At 62.3% G+C, this 17,537-nt stretch overlaps 1 protein-coding gene across 3 annotated transcripts in view; it reads left to right on the plus strand.

Annotated features, from left to right (window-relative positions):
• The first annotated feature begins 2,486 nt into the window (after positions 1-2,486).
• Positions 2,487-17,537, plus strand: part of Runx3 (RUNX family transcription factor 3) — a 53,185-nt gene continuing 38,134 nt past the window's right edge. For all 3 annotated transcript variants that reach the window (XM_047526126.1, XM_047526143.1, XM_047526153.1), the window contains exon 1: positions 2,487-2,592. In XM_047526126.1, the coding sequence (XP_047382082.1) occupies positions 2,535-2,592 (58 nt within the window). In that variant the 5' untranslated portion in view covers positions 2,487-2,534. The remainder of the gene's footprint in view (positions 2,593-17,537) is intronic.

Genomic DNA, 17,537 nt, shown 5'->3' on the forward strand with positions numbered 1-17,537 from the left:
AAGCCTGGCTCTGGAGCGTGTGCAGCACTGTCCCCAGAATGCACTGGACACCTGAGTCCAACACAGCACCCCCTCCACGCCTGGCCTGGACTCAGCTTCTGGGGAGGGAGGGCCCCTCCCGGAGGCCGCGGTACAGGGTCAAAGGAGCTTGGGGGGACCCACCCACAGGTGAGGAAAAAACAGCAGAGCGTGCGGGGCGGGTGCTAGAAAGCGGAGGTGGCGTCAGCATGGGAACAGCCCCTGGCAGGGAGCAGGGGGCCGGGTCCACCGACCCACCCGCTGAGCTCAGACGAGCCAGCCCCTGCTGCTCAGGGGCCTGGGTTTCCGTGTCTCATAAAAGGGGGTCTTCCTGGCTCTCACCTCTTTTACAACACGGCGAACTCGTTGGCAGGCCCCCCTGCCCAGCCCGGCCAGGCTGGCCGAGGGGCGACCGCGTGGGGCGGCCGGGCAGGCGCTGGGAACGGCCTCCTCCCTGGTGCCTGCCGAGCCCACTCCTAACGGCCCCGACTGCGTCACGGACTCTGCCAGGGAAACCAGCCACCGTCGCATCCTTCCCGGGACCCACCGCTCCCACCCTGGTGTCATCCCCGTTTTCCAGGAAAGAAAACTGAGTCCTGGAGAAGGACCATGACTGGCTGCAGGGTCTCGAAGAGCCGGGACTGGACCCTGAGCCGGGCCTTCCCCGGGAGCCTCCCCCGACCCCGACCCCGACCCCGCCCCGCGGGAGCTCAGCCCAGGGCGCCAGCGAGCGCCAACAGGAACCTGATTCCACATCAGGCCCAGAGGGTCTCTTTCCAGGGTGGGCGGAACCAGCCCCGTGACCTAGGGAGCCGCTCCTCCCCTGGATGTGGCCCCTTCTCCTTCTTGGCCCACAGAGGCCACTCTGAGTCCAAGGCTGGTGCTGGGACCTGGCTCCGAGCCTGGACTCCCTGGGAGCAGGCAGGGGTGGTGACCAGACTGCAGAGGGACTTCCTTAGGTTAGGGACTTGGTTCAAAGGGCACTGGAGGGCACTATGGTACCACAGCCAAGGCCCAGGAAGGTCTCACGCCCAAGCTCTAATCCCATCCCAGAATACTACGCCAGCTCCTCACCCTGGGTCTCAGTGGCCTGACTGACCTGTGCTTAGCCTGGGCCTCAGTGATCTGACCTGTGAAATGGGAAAACAGAGTCTACAAAGGACATGGTGGAAGCCACACCCTCCCCCAGCCTGACCTGGCTCCTAGGAACATACACGTGGAGCATTGAACTGTCTCTCATGTCCTGTGTATTTTCTTAGTCCCTCTGGTCCTGAAATGCCCGAGGATGCAATGAGGGGCTGGCAAAGGGCCCCGTCAGGTAGAGCGACCGCATGTGCAAAGGCCCAGAGGCAGAGAGTTCTGAGCATCAGGCTGGAGCCAAGAAGCGCAAGAGAGGCACCAGCAGGCAGGATGGGCACAGGGCCTGAGTGACAAACACGGCTGGGAACCCCAGCTCTGTGGGGGGCCTCCCGGCGTGATCCTGGCCGCCTTCCCGAGGCCCATCTCCGGGGGCAGTCTGTGGTTGCCTCGGGTGCCTCCCATTTGTGTGTTGTCCCAGCTCCCGGAAACCCCGCGAGTGCACCAGCTGCCGGGCGTGAGGCGGCTGGTGAGGACCCCTCTGCCCGCTGGTGGCCCGGGCTCCTGACGCCCAAGGCTGAGTTCCGTGAAGGGGCCTCCCCAGGGCGCCCGGCCCGCCGGCCGCCCCTCGGGGCTGCTTTCGGTTCTGTTTCCTGGTCCGCGGGTTGAGGCCAGCCCCCAAATAAAAACCATCACCTTTTTTTTTTCTCTCTTTCTCTCTTTTTTCTTTTCCAAAAAAAGAGAGAGACACACAGCCACAAGATCTTCTGAGAGGCGTGACATCACGGCCCAGGTGACCGCGGCCTAGCCAATGGGCCACGGCCGCGAGCTGGCTCCCTGCATCCTGTAGGCTGGGGCTGGGTGACACTGCGAAGGCCTGGTCCCTCGACCACAGAACCACAAGGCCAGGCCCTCAGCCGCCTCCAGGGCCCTGGGCGGGCGCTGGTTGGCTCCTGGTGGTCCCCACCCCCGGCCGCCCGCACCCCTGCACCGTGGAGGCCGGCCTCGTTCATTCATTCCGCTGCTGCAGCCCGGCCTCCACCCTGGCTGCGAGGCCCGGCCGCCGTCTAATGATACGCTGCGTGCGCTGCCGGGCGCTCCGCTGCTGAGAGTCTGTGGCTAGACATTCCTGTGGGACCGGGAATCCAAATTCTTGGGTACAAACAGAAACTGACTTTCCTGGGGGATTCTCACCCTCCCGCTCGCACACGCTCTCGCCTTCTTTCCTCTTTTCTTTTTCGTAGCAGCAGGGAAAAGACAAAACCAACAGCCAAACAGCAGAGCCACCCGGGGGCGGCACCCCCTCCCCACCCCCCTTTTATTTTCAAAAGTAGTTAGAAAAAAAAATTTTTTTTTTTTTTTTAAATAAAAAGCAAGGACAGCTAACCGAGTCGACCCCAGCCCCACCCCAGGGCCGACCCTCGCCCTGCGGAGGGAGCATGGCCTCCAACAGCATCTTCGACTCCTTCCCGGCCTACTCGACGACCTTCGTCCGCGGTGAGTGACCACTGCCCGGGCTCCGGGCCCTGGGCGGCCCCTGCGGGTGGACAGCTGCAGCCCTTCGGGTGCACGGTCGTCGTATACCTGAATCCCCAGGCCTCGGACAGCCCGAGGGGGAGAGGGGCTGGTGGCCTCCGTGGCCCCTGGCACGGACACAGCCGTGGAACCCTCTCCTCAACCGGCGGGGACACTGCGGGGCAGTGGGTGCCGCGTGACCCGAGACCTCAAAGACCAGGCTCAGAGGGTCCCGGGTGGGAGGACAGGGGTGTCTGTGACCCCCGGCCCCTGCCCCACACACGGGGCTCCAGGGCCCTGCAGTCCCAGCCCCTGGCCTGCTGGAGCGTGGACCTGCCACCTGGGCTCAGGCTTCAGAGGAGAGCCGTGGAGACCGGTGGGGGGGTCTCGGGGAGGACCGTCCGTCACAGTTACGGGGTGACCTCCGGGGAAAGGGAGCAGCGCGGGAGGAGGCTGCGGCTTCCGCGAGATCTTGCTCACCCCCAGGCTGCGCCCCCGGAGTTGGGGGAGGTCTCGGGAAGGCTTGCGGACTCGGTCATGGGGGAGGAAGCTGTTTCTGGGGTGGTTTTTGGTTGTGTTCCTCAGCAAGGATGGGGGCCTGGGATACCCCACTTGGAGCCTCCGATTGAGGTTCAGACTCCCAGGGGAGGTTTCCCTGCTGGATCTGGTCCTTAGGGCAGGTCCCCAGCCGGACAGTCTTTCTCCCCAGCAGGAGCCCTGATGAGGCTTTGGCCCTGAGATTGGGGGTCTAGAGTCTCTCGTTTGAGTCCCACGGGTTAGTGGCTACTTGCTGAGTGCCCTGAACAGTGTCCCCTGTGACTCTGAGGCTCGGGTGGCCTGGGGCTGGGCCCGAGCCGCCGCGCTGTGTCAGGGACCAGTTCTCCTCCAGCACAGGACGGCCGAGTGGTACCTACGACTCCAGGGTTTGGAGGTGGCACTGTCTTCTTGAGCCGAGGTGGTCGGTGGGGACGCCGAGATCAGTGGGACGGCCTGTTTGTCCTCCTCCCCCTCTGCCTGCCTGGCTGCTGGCCGGCAAGAGCCATCCGGAGCCAGCCCTTGGGCAGCCAGCTCTGGCCAGGGACCCGTTTGGGTGCTTGTCTACGAGCTTCAGCAGAGGCGTGTGTGGGAGCCTGTGTCCCCCTGGCCATCTGGGGGGGAGGGGGCCTGCCGCTGGGCTCTGTGGCAGGGCTCGCCCGCCAACCCCGGCTGTGCTGGTGACAGGCAGCAGCCCTGGGCCCTGGGCTCCTTCCTCCAGCGCTGCTGTTACGACGCTCCGCCTTTGTAGTCCTCGGAGCTAATTAAAGGCAGTTCTGTGGCAAGAAAATAAGAGTTTATAAAAACCATTTGCTGGGTCTTTGTAATCTGGCTCTCAACCTCCACGAACAAGATGGAGAAGCCCAGGGTTTCAAACAAAGGGACCTCGGGAGACAGGGCACCAGTGCAGGCTGGCCAGCCCAGGGGCTTCTCCTGATGAGCCCCGGAGGTGGCTGCTGGTGGCCCCGAGGCAGAGGGCAGGGGCAGTGGGAGGCTCCGGCCAGCACATGCCCGGCCGGCCCGGCACACGGGCTCCAGGCCTCCCCCGGGGTCCAGGGAGATGCCCCGTCCACGCCGTCCCAGCTCTCTGCTTCCACCACGCTGGCTCGGGCTCTGTCTCCTACACGCTGTCCCTAAGGCTCCCAGGGCCATAAATACCAATTCTGTCCCCCCACGTGCTCCAGCCCAGGGTCCCCTCTTCGGGGCTCTGACCCCACGTGGCCCGTTTGGAGCCACCGACCTTTGTGGAGCCTCAGGAAGCCTGCAGACCCCTCACACGCACAAAACCAAGCCCAGACACCGATGAAGAACTGTGTCTTCAAAAAGGCAGGTTTGTGGGTGGTGGCCGTGCACTGCGTCGGGACCCCCTGAGTAAGGGGGCTCTGGTGGCCCAGGACCCCCGCGGTGCGGCGGTGGAAGAGGATGTTCTGGGATCCTCTGGCAGCCCTGACCGCCTGTGAAGATGCCTGCCATGGCCACTGGTCGCACGGTCACAGCGGGAAGAAGGTGCACTCTGTTTACAGGGAGCAAAGGGATAGCAGCAGCATCTCCAGCTCCAGTCCACCGACCCCTGGACCCTGCACGGGTCAAGAACTGAGGTCTCACCATGGTACAGGGACTCTGTCGTCCAGGGGTTGTGACAGAGGCGAAAGGCTGCTCTTGGTCCTCCTCTTCCTCCTTCCTGCCTCTTCCAAACACTGTGCTGCCCCAGTCCCTCCACAAAATGTCAGGGGCCAGCGGCCTCCCGGGTCACTGCCACCGGTCAGCTTTTAAACCTCACGTTTATGGTTCTCAGCTGGGACTCCGGAACCAGAACCTCTTGGGTTTGGGTCCAGGTAAATGTGGCTTTGAAAATCCCCCCAAAGAGATCCTTCTGTGTAGCCCAGGCAAGCTTGGGGACCGCTGACCGGGAGCTCAGTCCTCCTCCAGGCTGGGCCTCCGCTGCGCCGGTGAGACATCACGTGACATCTCTCGGGTCGGAGGGGAGGAGCGAGCTGGACGGCCTTCCTCAAGGTGGTCCAGCCCCCCTGCAGGATGCTCCGCCGCCCCACCCCACCTCTCGAGGGGGTGCCCAGCACTGTCACCTGCCTCCCGCTGCCCCAGGTGCCCCTTGGCCAAAGCGAGATTGACTTCATCTTAGTTTCCTCTGGCAAAGCCAGGCTGAGGAGGAAGCATCGGGGCGCAGCTGGTGACCCGAGGCCTCCTGAGGCGGGTGGGGGGCCCGGGGCAGCAGGCAAGGCCCAGCCTCCTGGAGAGTCAGGGTGTAGTGTGACCCAACAGCCCCCGGCTCCCGGCGCCCTCTCTGCCTCACATGAGCCGGGTTTCCGCTGGGCCCAGGGCTCCCCAGCTCCTGGGGGGAAAAGGAGGTTCCGGAAGAAGGTGGGAAGTCCTCTGGATTCCTGCCCTCCCAGGGCGAGGCCGGGGCTTCACCCTGAGAGCTGCCCACTGGTGGTGGCATGTGGTCACTGAGACAGAAGCCAGGGGAGGGCCAGGGTCCCCAGAAGCCTCCCGGGCGGGACAAGGGGTATTTGTACCTCTGCTTGACAAACAGGGGAACTAATGACTGTCACTCCCATCCTGTGTCCCTCTCTGGGCCTCGGTTCCTCCATCTGTCAACCACGGGCAGTGGCCCTGAGGATCCCAGGACAGATCCAGCTCTGTGGGGAGCCAGCGGCTTCAGGGGTCCCCCTCATGGCCAGGCCCCTTTGCGGCACCCCGAAACCACACCCCGACCCCCCGCAGAGGCCGTCTCCTGAGGAGCGACGAGGGAGCCCCCAGGGAGGGAGCTGTGGAAATGGGCCTGAACTGCCCCGCTGGAATCGGGGGACCCCTGGAGAGGCCAAGGGGTTCCCTTATTGATTCAGGAATTCTGCGACCGCGCGTCCACTCGGGCCCGGAGGCGGGTCCTCGCCACTCACGTCCTGCCTCTGCCCCTGGCGCAGGTCTCTACTCGGCCCTGGGCCTTGGTTTCCCCTTCCGTAGGGGGAGCCCTGGCAGCCACCTGTGGGGCCCTTGGGGGCACGGGGGGCGGAACGCCTGGCAGGGTCCTTGCTCAGAAAGCTTCTTGTCCTTTCTCTTCCCTGCCTGGGGCCGGAGCTCCGGTAAGGGACCCTGGGCCAGGCTCCATCTGGGACAAGAGACGGGTCCACGGGAAGGGTCCCTGGGCTTGATAAATGTCAGAGGGGGAAGAACAGGGCCTGTGTGCTCGGTCGGGCCCCGGCCCAGCCTCGGGGAAGGAGAGGGCACGTCCCCCGAGGAGTGGCCTGCGAGCTGAGTCTTAGGGGGCCCAGGAGGAGGTCATCCCAGGCAGGGAGAACAGCCGGAGGAGGGTGCAGAAGGAGCAAGGGCCCGGGCGCCGTGGGGCGGGGGCTGCGGGCTCGTGCAGGACGGGGCGGCCGGAAGGCCACGGGCCGCAGGCCTGAGCAGGGCCTCACCTGTCTGGCCGTGGATCTCTTCCCAGAGAGGGGGCCGGCCAACAGCTCCCACCCGAAGACGCCTGGGAGCCACGGGACAGGACCTGCGCGAAGCAGGCCTGTGCGGAGGCAGGGGGTGGACAAGTGGCCCCGGGCAAGTCTAGCCGGGATGGGGCCAGCCAGTGACTCAGAGGCCGCCGGACAGGAAGGAAGCTGCTCAGGCCAGTGAGGTCAGTGGCGTGTCCTTCCCCGAGCTCCAGGCAGCAGCCCACAACAGGGGACTCCGAGTTCTAGCAGGAAGTCCCAAGTCTCAGGAAACCCCTCAGCCCCAGGCTGGTCACCCTAAGTGCTGTGCCCATGGTGGGCTCCTCCCCCACCGGTGCTCGAGGATGGACAGGCTGACTGCGGCCATTCCGCACCCGCTATGGTGCTTGCTGGCGCCACGTTGGCCAGGCCTCTTTGACAGCGGCTTCAGAGGCCGCCCGGCACACACCCGTCTCCCCAGACCACCCTGCCTGTCCAAAGTGCCCCCCAGGCTGGAAGGACACTCCGAGGAGCCCCCCACTGCCCACAGGGTCTGGGCGGTCATGAGCCGCCCCACACAGTGGGACTGTGTGTCCAGGCCTCGCCCGTGCCCGCTACGGCCAGCAGCGGCCCCCATCAGCCCTGCTGGCCATATAGAGGGCCCATTGACGCCTGGGCCTTGAGGTGGCCGCATCAAAGCCGAGGCTTGCTGGCTACCTGCAGGGGAGGGGGCTGGGAGACAGATGCCCCTGAGCAGCAGGGCCTGAGGGCCTGACCTTCCAGAAGGCTCCTGGAGGCCAGAAGGGAGCAGAGACTAGAAGGAGCTCCAGCGTCAGTCAGTCCCGGCCCCCGAGAGGCCTTGGCTTCAGCTGAAACTCCGGGTCTTCCGTCTCCTGGAGACGCCTCGCCTGCAGCCCCTTCACTGATCTGCCGCTGTGTGTCCAGGGGTGGTCGGGAGGCTCAGCTCAAACGGCCCCTCTGCCAGGAATCTCCCTCGGCCACCTGCAGCCACCAGGAGCTCTGTCCTCTGAGCTCGGGCCCAGGGCCTGCCTCAGGACTCAGCCCAGGCAGGGAAAGGCTTGCGGTCTCAGTGGGTCTGCAGCCTGGGCCACTCACTGGTCTTGAAGCAGCACCCTCCGAAGGAGGCCCCTGGCATGACAGGGGCAGGGTGCCATGGTGGGACAGCCTGGGGGACATGGGTCTTGACAAGACAGCCGTGAGCCAGTCCAGGGGAGGGTTGCAACTGGGTGGCAGAGGGAGCCCCCTCCCCATTTCATAGACAGGGAAGCTGAGGCCCAACCAGGGGTGTGGTCTTAGGAAAGACTGAATTCGGCAGCAGGAAAGCCACTTCCTCGGCCACCCGAGGACCCACCGTCCACCTTGCAGGTACTTAGGGTTCAGATAGGCTCAGGTCGAAGCTGCTCAGGAGCAGGTGGAGCCTGCATGTTAATTAGCTCCTTTGGTTACAGAGGAGGAAACCCTGAGCCCCCCACACCCTGTCCGACCGGGAGAGTCTCGCCCAGCCGCCTTCTAATGCGCAGCCTCAAATTAGATCCCCTCTCTCCAGCACCGACTTCTGGTTTTCTCAACTGGGCAGAGCTGAGTAGGGGACTTGGAGACTGTCAGGCCCTGTGACAAGAGCTCCCAGGATGATGATGCAGAAGCAGGTGCCATTTCCTCGCTGTGTCGCCTTGGGAGATGCACCTCACCTCTCTGTGCTGTTTTCTCCTCTGTAAAATGGGAATAACTAAGAGTACCCACTGGAGGCTCGTTGGGTGGACTTAAGGAGATACTGAATATGATGAGCTTCGTACAGAGCCTGGCACAGAGCGGAGCCCTCCATAAATGCCAGGAATTATTGTCACTCAGTATTCTTCCTTCTGCACAAAAAAAATGATAAAATAGAAGTCTGAGCGAGAAGGGAAGGCAGCCTGTCCTCTTGAGGCCCAGCTTTGTGCCATCCCCTCTGCGGAGCCCTGACCCTTCCCTCAGGTCTTGGGGGTGCCGTGGTCCTGGGAGCAGGGCAGGCTCACAGGCGACCCTGGCTTCTCTTGCTAACGGACGGAGGGGAGGAGGAGAGCTGAGCGCCGGAGTGGCCGGCGGCCGGCGGGCTTCCCGCTCCTCCCTCACTTCCCCTTTGCTGTCAGGGTTTTCTTTGAAACGCCTGCCGGGCCAGCCTGGGCCCTCCCGTCCAATCGGAGCGGGCGGCTCGAAGGTTTAGGTTCCTCTTTGGGGTTTTCTTTCAAGTCTGGGAAAAGTGTTTTTGGCAAAAGGTTCAGACTGACGTGTGGGCGGAAAGGGCGGGCGCGGGCGACTTATGATTTGCAGGGTGGCCACCGCCAGCCCCCCACGAGGCGTCCTTCACCCTGGGACTCGGTGGCTGAGACGCCCCATGAGCGCTGGGCCCTGCAGGGCAGGGCGCTGCCCATCCCGGCTCTGGCCAGGCAGGTCCCTTGCTGCCAGCACCTGTGTGACCGCATGCTCGGGGGCGGGGCGGGCTGCTGCAGCAGGGAGCTCGCAGGGGAGGAGGGACGGGCGGGGACAGTGGAGAAGGGACCATTTTGGTCATGCCCCTGTCTCCGAGCTCAACTCACCTGGGTGCCAGTGGCGGAGGACTGGTCCACAGTCCCTACCACTGCCCGTCCTCGGGACTTGCCCCTGGGGGAGCCCGGGCCTGCCCCAGCCACCCCCCATAGGACCCGGGGGAGTCCCCACCAAGTGACGGCGGCCCTACCCCAGGGGCAAAGGAGGCCACCTCTGAGAACAAGGTCACCTTAGAATGAAAGGACTGGACTAAAATGCCAGCCGCCTTCAGCTCCTGCCTCACGGTGCCATCAAGGCAGGGGAGTTGTATTTGAAATCCTCTTGGTGATTCTGTTTTCCAAACTTTGCAACACTGAATATGTATTACTTATAGATTTAGGAGGAAAAATGCTTTTTTATTTTTTCCAAAGAAAGAGGAAGAATGGGGGGGAAGGGAAAAAAAATAACAAAATGAATCAAACAGCATTACCCTATGTAATTTATGATTACACAAATGGCACGCCTTTACGCCATGTACAGAGAAACAACATGTATCCCATTTGTTTACAATAAAATAATAATTAAAAAAAAAAAAAAGAAAGAGGAAGAGGCAGCCCCTCCCCAGGCCTGGGGGACCGGGTTCCCCATCCAGGGCTCCAGCCCGGTCAGCAGCTCCTGCCCGGCCAAGGCCCTGCTGCCCTCCTGTCTGAGCTCCTCCTGTTTCTTCCCGGGCTGCTGGGTCTGTTGCTTCCTCCCTGGCCCCTTGGGCTTGGAGTGTGGCTCTACCCTGGGCTGGGCAGAGCCATGCATACAGCAGGTGCTCAGGACATGCTCCCAGTCTGCAGGCAGTGTCCCTGGAGAGCTGTCCCGGTTCCCTCAGATGCTCCCCTTCTCAGTGGCCTTGTGCTGTGACGTGAGCACATTGGTGCTGACGACTCATTCAGCGAGCATTTATTGAGCATCTACTGCATGTGCGAGCACCAGGTGAACCTGCTACATGCTGGCCAAGTGCGCAAAGCGGGCAGCATCACAGTTCTCAGTCCACGACGGGGACACGGAGGCCCAGAGAGGAGGCCAAGCCTACAGGCAGGGAGCCCGGGACATGCCCTGAGCCCCAGGGTCCCTGAGAGTCAGCCTAGACCCCAGCTCCCCGGCCCCTCTGCGGCCGCCCAGCCCCTGGCTTGCGCCCCCCCCCCCATGCAGATCCTCAGCCTCCTGGGGCTTCTGGAAAGGCTCCCTTCCTCCCAAATCCTGGCCGTGGCTCAGACTGGGCGCCACCACCTCGCTGTGGAGATGAGACTACAGACGGACCAGGGAGCAGCCTCCAGCAGGAGGCTTCAGAAGAGAAAGGAAATGAGGAAGGGAGAGGGGCCACGGTAGCCGAGGACTTCCTGTGCACCGGCCCCGCAGGCTCCTGAGCAAGCGCCTCTCAACGCACTCAGTCTCCACCACCGCCCAGCGGTGGCTGCACCGTTCCTAGCACCCCATTTTAAAGATGGGGAAACTGAGGCTCAGCAAAGGCCATGTAGCAAGTGACTGGCAAGGCCCAGATTCACAGCAGGGTGTGACATCAAAGTCAGCCCGTCAGCCTCTCCTGGAAGATGCTTCCTCTTCACACCACCTCCGTGAAGCCCACCCTGATTGCCCTGTGAGGTTACACGTTCCTCCTCTTTAACCACAGAACCTTCAGGCTCTTCCCAAAACCTTCCAGGAGGCTTCTTAGAAAGGTGACGCTCAGCCGCTCTCTGAAATAGACCAGCGCCCCCCACCCGCCCCAGCGAGTGGCGACCACAGCGCCCTCCTGCCCCCGCCCGCCGCCCTATTTTTATCGCTCCCTAGACACCCATCTGGGGAGCCCGGGTGCACTTGTTCCAGGCACGGAGAGTGCGCCACGGGCGGCCACGTCTGATGTGGTCTGCCGGGGACAAGGGCAGAGATTCAGAGCAGTCAGCGAGGAGCCGCTCTGGGGAGAACCCAGGACCAGCCCAGGACAAAAAGCAAACCCAGGACCCCTTGGAAACCCCGGGTTCCAAGGCCGTAGCGACCGCAGAACAGCCACCACCTGGGCGAGGGACGCCGTGTGGTCCAACAGGCCAAGCCAGCCCTGCCTGGACGGCCCCAGGCTGCAGGGACCCTGAGCGAAACCCCTGCCTGCCTCGCCTCGTCCTCTGCGCGTCCTTCTTTGACCTGTGGGCTCCCGTTCTTCACGGGTCCACGATTTTAAAAAAAGCAGAACAGATTAAGACTCGGCGGGGACCATGCCCTGCAGATTCTAGAACCAGTGAGACGGGGGGCGGGGGGAAACAGTCCAACCACCGTCCCTAGCCCGAGGCCGGCTGGCCTTCTAGAACACCTGAGGCATCTAGGAAACTCAAAAATAAACTCGGTAATCTCGACAGCCAGAGAAAACCGCTATTATTGGGTGTGTTTCCTTCCAGTCTATTTTTCTCTTGCATCTTGTTGTGGCTTCTATGAGGTCGCTTCCCATGTGGAAATAGAACCAAGAACGTTATTAAGAATGTCAGTCAGGGGCTGGGGACGTAGCTCGGCTGGCGGGGCACTGGACTCCCACGCACGGAGGCCCTGGGTGCAGCCCCCAGCACCCCGGGAAGAAGAGGAAGAAGGTCACTAGATGTTTCACACACCTGTCAGGATACAGCCAGGAAGAATCAGACAGCAGCGTCTGAAAGTTTTACTCTTCCTTCATTTTAATTGATCTAAGTAGCCAGTGTGGCCAACGGCCGGCTACCTCATTAGGCCACGGGGTTCACGCATGACCAGCTGTGAAGCCGGTTGTCTTTTGGAATGAGATTAGGGAGTTTTTATTTTCCAACTCAAAATGCTTAAAAAGTTTTAACACTAACTGCCCGAGTTGCTTTCGTCATCAGAGGAAACCTATTAAAGATTTTAAGTTTTTAATACCTGGGATACTACAGGAGAAGAAAGCTTCCGATATTTTAAAAGGATGCTAAGCCGGGTGCACACCTGTAATTCCAGAGGCTGGGGAGGCTGAGATAGGAGGATGGCAAGTTCAAAGCCAGCCCCAGCCACACTCAGGTGCTGAGCCACTCAGGGAGACCCTGTCCCTAAATAAAATGCAAAATAGGGCTGGGGTGTGGCTCCGTGGCCAGGCGCCCCTAAGTTCAATCCCCAGTACCAGTGGCACCCCCCACACACACCGCCCAACAATAAACAGAATCATGTCGCGAGGGGAGACCGAGCCTGACGGGGTGGGGTCTGGTTTCCTCCTTCCTCCCAGTGGACAGGAGAAGGAAGGTGAGGTTCAGAATCAGAGGCCCTGTGGCCACCTAACCTCCCTGAACCTCGACTCGCTCTCATCTGTGGGCTGGGGATATTGACGGGACCGAGCTCCGGGCTGCTGCAGAGAGGCTGGGACCCCAGGCCCGGCTGAACGAGGGTTGCTCAGAACCGGAGCTGCGCCTGCGGCGACAGAGGGAGGGCTCGCACCGTAGCGTCACCGTGAGCAGCTGTGGGGCCAGTGCGCGCTCAGCAGATGTTACCAGATGCCGGGCGGAGACCGGGAAGGGACCGGACCGGACTGCGCTCCGCGGGGCTCTGCGCCAGGACTTCCAGAGCCTTTGACGTGCTGGAAAGAGACCGCTTGGGGATCCCCGCTCTCGGGCGTCCCAGGCGACAGGTGTTGTGGGGCCAGGAAATCATCTTTTCAAGGATCCAGAAAATTGTGAGGCTTAAAAGGAAAATTTGCTGGATCCTAAATATTAAAAAAAAAAAAAAGGACAGTATGAAATTGAACTAAGAAATGAACGATTAACTGTGTGGAAAGTAGAAATCAGGGTGACCGACGCTTCAACCACTGTACGTAGCTGCCAATGTGTACGTGGATGCGGGCTTTCCACGACGGCTTATTTCACCCCACAGCCCTGAGACAAATGCTGTGATGAAGCTCGTTTTATAAACGAGGAAACTAAGGCCCAGAGAGGTTGTGACAGCTGCCTGAGCTCGCCCAGCTGGGGCTCAGGCCCAGGCAGCCCGCATCCGGAGTCTGTGCCTCACCGCAGCATGGCAGCTCTGAGTTAGTCGAGGTTCCCCAGGTCGAGGAGCATCTGTCAGCTGCTGGTGGCCCTCTTCCTGGGAACAGCTGGTGGCTTCCATGAATTGGGTTCCTAAGTCCTCTGGCCACATCCTGAAAGGCGGGGGGCACCCAGGAGAGGGGAGCCCGAGCTTTCCGGCTGAGTGAGCCCAGGCTGTCCCTGGGCTAGTTTCTCCCCTGAGACGGGCCAGCTGCTGTCGGTGGCCGAGGTCGGGGAGGGGAAAACCGCGAGTGGTCCCAGGGAGGCCCTGGAGGCGGGACGCCCTTTGCCCACCCCGGCACAGACGGAGAAACTGAGGCCCGAGAGGGGACATAACCAAGCTGAGCTCAGAGAACCCCAGGGACCGGCAGGATCCTACAGCCTGGTCAGCACCCAGCTCCAGCCAGCTCACGCTGGGCCACAGGGTGAGAACACAGGGACCCGGCAGCTGTCCAGTGGCTCAGCCACACCGATCCCTCCGGGTGGCCTGTGCCTGAGCCAAGAAGGGCCAAGGGTTGTAGGTTCACGTGCGACTTCCCTGACCTGGCCAGGCCCAAGGCCAAGCCCCGTCCTCAGGTGACGTGCCCGAGGCTGGTGGGCAGCCCTCTGCTGCCCTCCCTGCTCCTGGCCACGGGGGTCACGGGCCTAGCAAGGTGAGCACTTGGCCTCGGCTTTTGGACACACGGTGGCAAGTCAAAAGCTTCTACAAGTCCCTGGGGAGTGGGTGAGGTCAGCGGGCTGATGACCGTCAGTGACCAGGCCGCGGTCAGCAAGTGTCCCGACCAGGAACCAAGCTGCGGACGTGGCTGGCTCTCGGTTTGTGGTCATTTGTGGGCCTGGACTGAGGCTTCGTCTGTCTCGGGCTTCCCTGGAGGAGTGGACCCTGGAGGGCTGGCCAGGCCCTGGCTGGAGTCCAGCCCTGGACCCTTCACGAGTCAGCTGGCCCTGGATTCGAGGCTGGACCCGCCACCTCCTCCAGAGGGAGGTATTCGCCCTCCTTTACCCAGTTGTCCAGCAGTGGACCCCGCAGCCACTCCCAGGCCAGCAGAGAGCAAATCCGGACGGTGCTGAAAGTGCTCAGCCGTCGGCTGCCCAGCGCCCGCGGGTGGGCCTAACCGGCCGCCGCCTCACTCCCTCCCGAGATGGGATTTCAGGTCTTTAACGTGTTTTCTGTCTTTCTCAAGTGTTTTCATTGTGCTCACGTGATTTGTCTCAAGTGTTTTCATTGTGCTCACGTGATTTGTATCAGGGGGTGTGATGGGGGGTTGCTAATTAACACTATTGTCTACACAGACAATAAATAAGCAGCCACCAGGCTCCCGGGCAGAGGCCCTGACAGCTTCTGGGCCCTCTGGCCTCCCTGATGAGCCGCCCCACGCCCCGCCCCATGGGGGCCACCAGGATGTGCATGCCAGCCCCAGTCCAGGGATTCCTGTGGCGCCAGCCACTGTCGGCCTTGGCCAAAACCCGCCCTGCCCCATGGACACCCACACTCCGCCAGGCGCCCACACACCCCAGAGGTGTGCCCCCTGCTCTGGACCCTGCCCTCCCAGGAACCCCCCGGTGAACAAGGACCACCTGCTGGTGCGGCCCGAGAGAGGCTGCAGAGAGAGGTCGCTGTCCTCCCCACCCCCAGGCCTCTGCTGCTCTGGCCAGGAAACCCCTCCTTTTCCTGGGCCCCCAGACACCTGCGGCTGGCCCTGTCCACGGGCTGTGCGGAGGGTGGGCCCAGCCCGGAGACCCAGAGCGCACTGAGAAGCCCGTCCTGGCCGGCCCTCTCTTGGGGGACCCTGCAGGACCTCCCGCCGCAGCACCGTGTCCTGCTGGGAGCCCAGGAAGGCTCCAGGCAGCTGGGGGCGGTCCACACAGTGCCCCCACGGTGGGGGAAGAAGATGCAAATAGGAAGGGTCCCCAGGGCCCCGGTCAACCCCCTGGTCTCATTTCTGGCCTCGTCTTCCTGTGGGTTAGTTAAAAAATAGCCTGTCGGACGCGGGGCTGGGGAGCCGGCCCCTCCCGCCCAGCCTGGGACCCGACCGCCTGTCCCGGCCCCTAAGACCTGCCGGCCTGCAGCCGGTGGGGTCGCCTGGCAAAGGCCTTTCCCCCTCTGACTCAGCACCAGGGCTGAGTCCTGCTCTCACGTCCTGCAGGTGAAGAAGGTTGAGAGGCCATGACCTTCGGGGCGCAAGCAGAGCCCGGATCCGGCTGCCTGCTTGGGCCCCAGCCTGTCCTTGCCTCCCCGGGGCCGGGAGAGCAGTGGGCAGCAGGCGTCCCGGGCAGCACCTCTGCACCCGGTTCTAAGGCCAGGACTCCCAGTTCCCAGGGCAGCAGGGGCAGTCCCCGGGGGACCCCACGATGTTGGGAGCCAGCCTCCTACGGGGCTCTGGGGTGAGTCCAACATCCCCCAGGATCCCATCCAAGCCACGCAGCCTCCGTAGCCTCTTCTGTGAGGTGGGAGACCCCGGCCTCCCCTCCGGGGGTCACTGTGAGGGCCAAAGCCAGTCGAGGATTTACGGACGATACGCGGTCCTCCCAACCTGAGGTCAAAGCACCCTCATATCGTGGAGGCCTCCTTGGCGGGTTTGGTTGAAACTGTGCGTTCAAGAGGGACACAAGTTGCCTCAGCCCAGAACACGGGCCACGCTGCTTCCCGCCACGCTGAGAGCCAGCAGCAGGGGCGCGGAGCCCACGGTGACCACGCCAGGCCCAGGGTCTGTCCTCAGGGAGGAATAAGGACAAGGCGGAGGCGCCATAGCAGGGTGTCCCTGCCGCGCCTCCAGAGCAGCGGGAATCCAGAGACACCCGACAGCCGACCCCAGGGAGCCCGGCGGTGGTCTAGCCTGGGGGCCTCCGCACCCCCGACCGGCCAGCCCAGCCCAGGGCGCCCGCCGCCATCGGGACGGGGACCTGGTGACCAGGGGACACACACAGGAGCAGGTTGGAAGTGGCATGCCCTGTCCCCACACCACCGGAGACGGGGACAGGGGAGGGAACTGACCCACGTGGCCGTCCACCAGAGGGCTCAAAGCCGCATCCCTGTCCGTTATTCTGGGTGGCAGGATGCTGGGTGGTTTTAATTTTCTTCTTCGTAATTTTATTATTTTCCAATTTTTCTTTAATGAGGGTGTATTATTTTCATACTTAGAAAAATATGTGTTTTGTTTTAAGAGACGGGGGATTAGGGGACGCCGCCGCTCAAGCCGCCAGGAGAGACGTGTTCCTGCGCTCACCTTCAGCCCCGCTCCCTCTTTCCTTCACTGCTTCATCTTGAGACTGAGACCAGGCCCAGCTCTGAGTTCTGTGGCCAAAGAACGGAGAGGGACCCACCTCTGTCCTCAGGGAAGTCACAGACGGGGGAGAAAAGGACACAGTAGCCAGTCCTTACGACCCACGTGGACAAGGAGCCACGGAGGAGAGGAGAGAGGGGACGGGGTCCCAGCAGGGTCGACCATGGGCTCACTTCAGGGGGAATGAAGAGAGGGTTTTGTGGTATGCACAGGAGTTTGGCAGCCACAGAATGGGGTACCCAGAAAGACACCCAGGGCTGCGATAGAAAGAACCCCGAGGGAGGGGTGGGTAAGAAGAAGGGCTGGAACGTTCTCTGAACCTGGCTCTTCAGGGTCTGCCACTCAGGGGACTCTGGGCAAGTTACTAAACCTCGTGAGGCTCAGTGTCCTTATCTGGAAAATGGACGCATGACCTCGTTGGGTCACTGCTTGAAGTGAGTGAGTTGATCATTGTCAGCCGTGCCTGGGACATAGCTGGCTTTTATCACTTGCTGTGGTTGACACCTTATCCTGTAGGCTTTCTGGAAACCGGCGGAGTTTCGAGCTCGCGGCGAAGGCTGATACCGTCATTCATTAATTTCTCTCATTTGGAGGATATTCAAGGAGCTCCTAGCAAGTACCCAGGGACCGATTCAGCTGCTGGGGTCGAAGCTGCCAGAGAGAGGGCAGGACACCCGAATTCCCTGGATTTCCGATAAACAATGACTATTTGCAATCTTATGACACCTTTTACTCAGAAAGTGCTCCTTGCTGATCTGGAGCTCAGTGTCCCTGGGGCTCTGTCCCCCTGTCCCGGGCGGGGAACGCCAGCCAGACTAAAGCCCGCGCCTGCCCAGCTGCGTTCTAGCAGGGGCAGCAGCTCAGGAGCCAGGTGGCATTTCCGGGTAGGACGCGTGTGCTGAAGAGCGGGAACCCAGGAAGGGTCACCTCCCTGGCTGCCACCTCGCTGTCTGACTTGTCACGGACTCAGCAGCTTAGAACAGCACAGGCCTCGGAAATCCAAGATCAGGCTGCGGCCGGCCTGCCTGCCCTGCCGGGGCTGGGGGGTTGGCGTCCTTGCTCAGCGGTTCCCTCCCCTCAAAGCCAACCTCCGCCAG

The sequence above is a fragment of the Sciurus carolinensis genome, chromosome 1 (assembly GCF_902686445.1).
Source record: "Sciurus carolinensis chromosome 1, mSciCar1.2, whole genome shotgun sequence".
Taxonomy (NCBI): domain Eukaryota; kingdom Metazoa; phylum Chordata; class Mammalia; order Rodentia; family Sciuridae; genus Sciurus; species Sciurus carolinensis.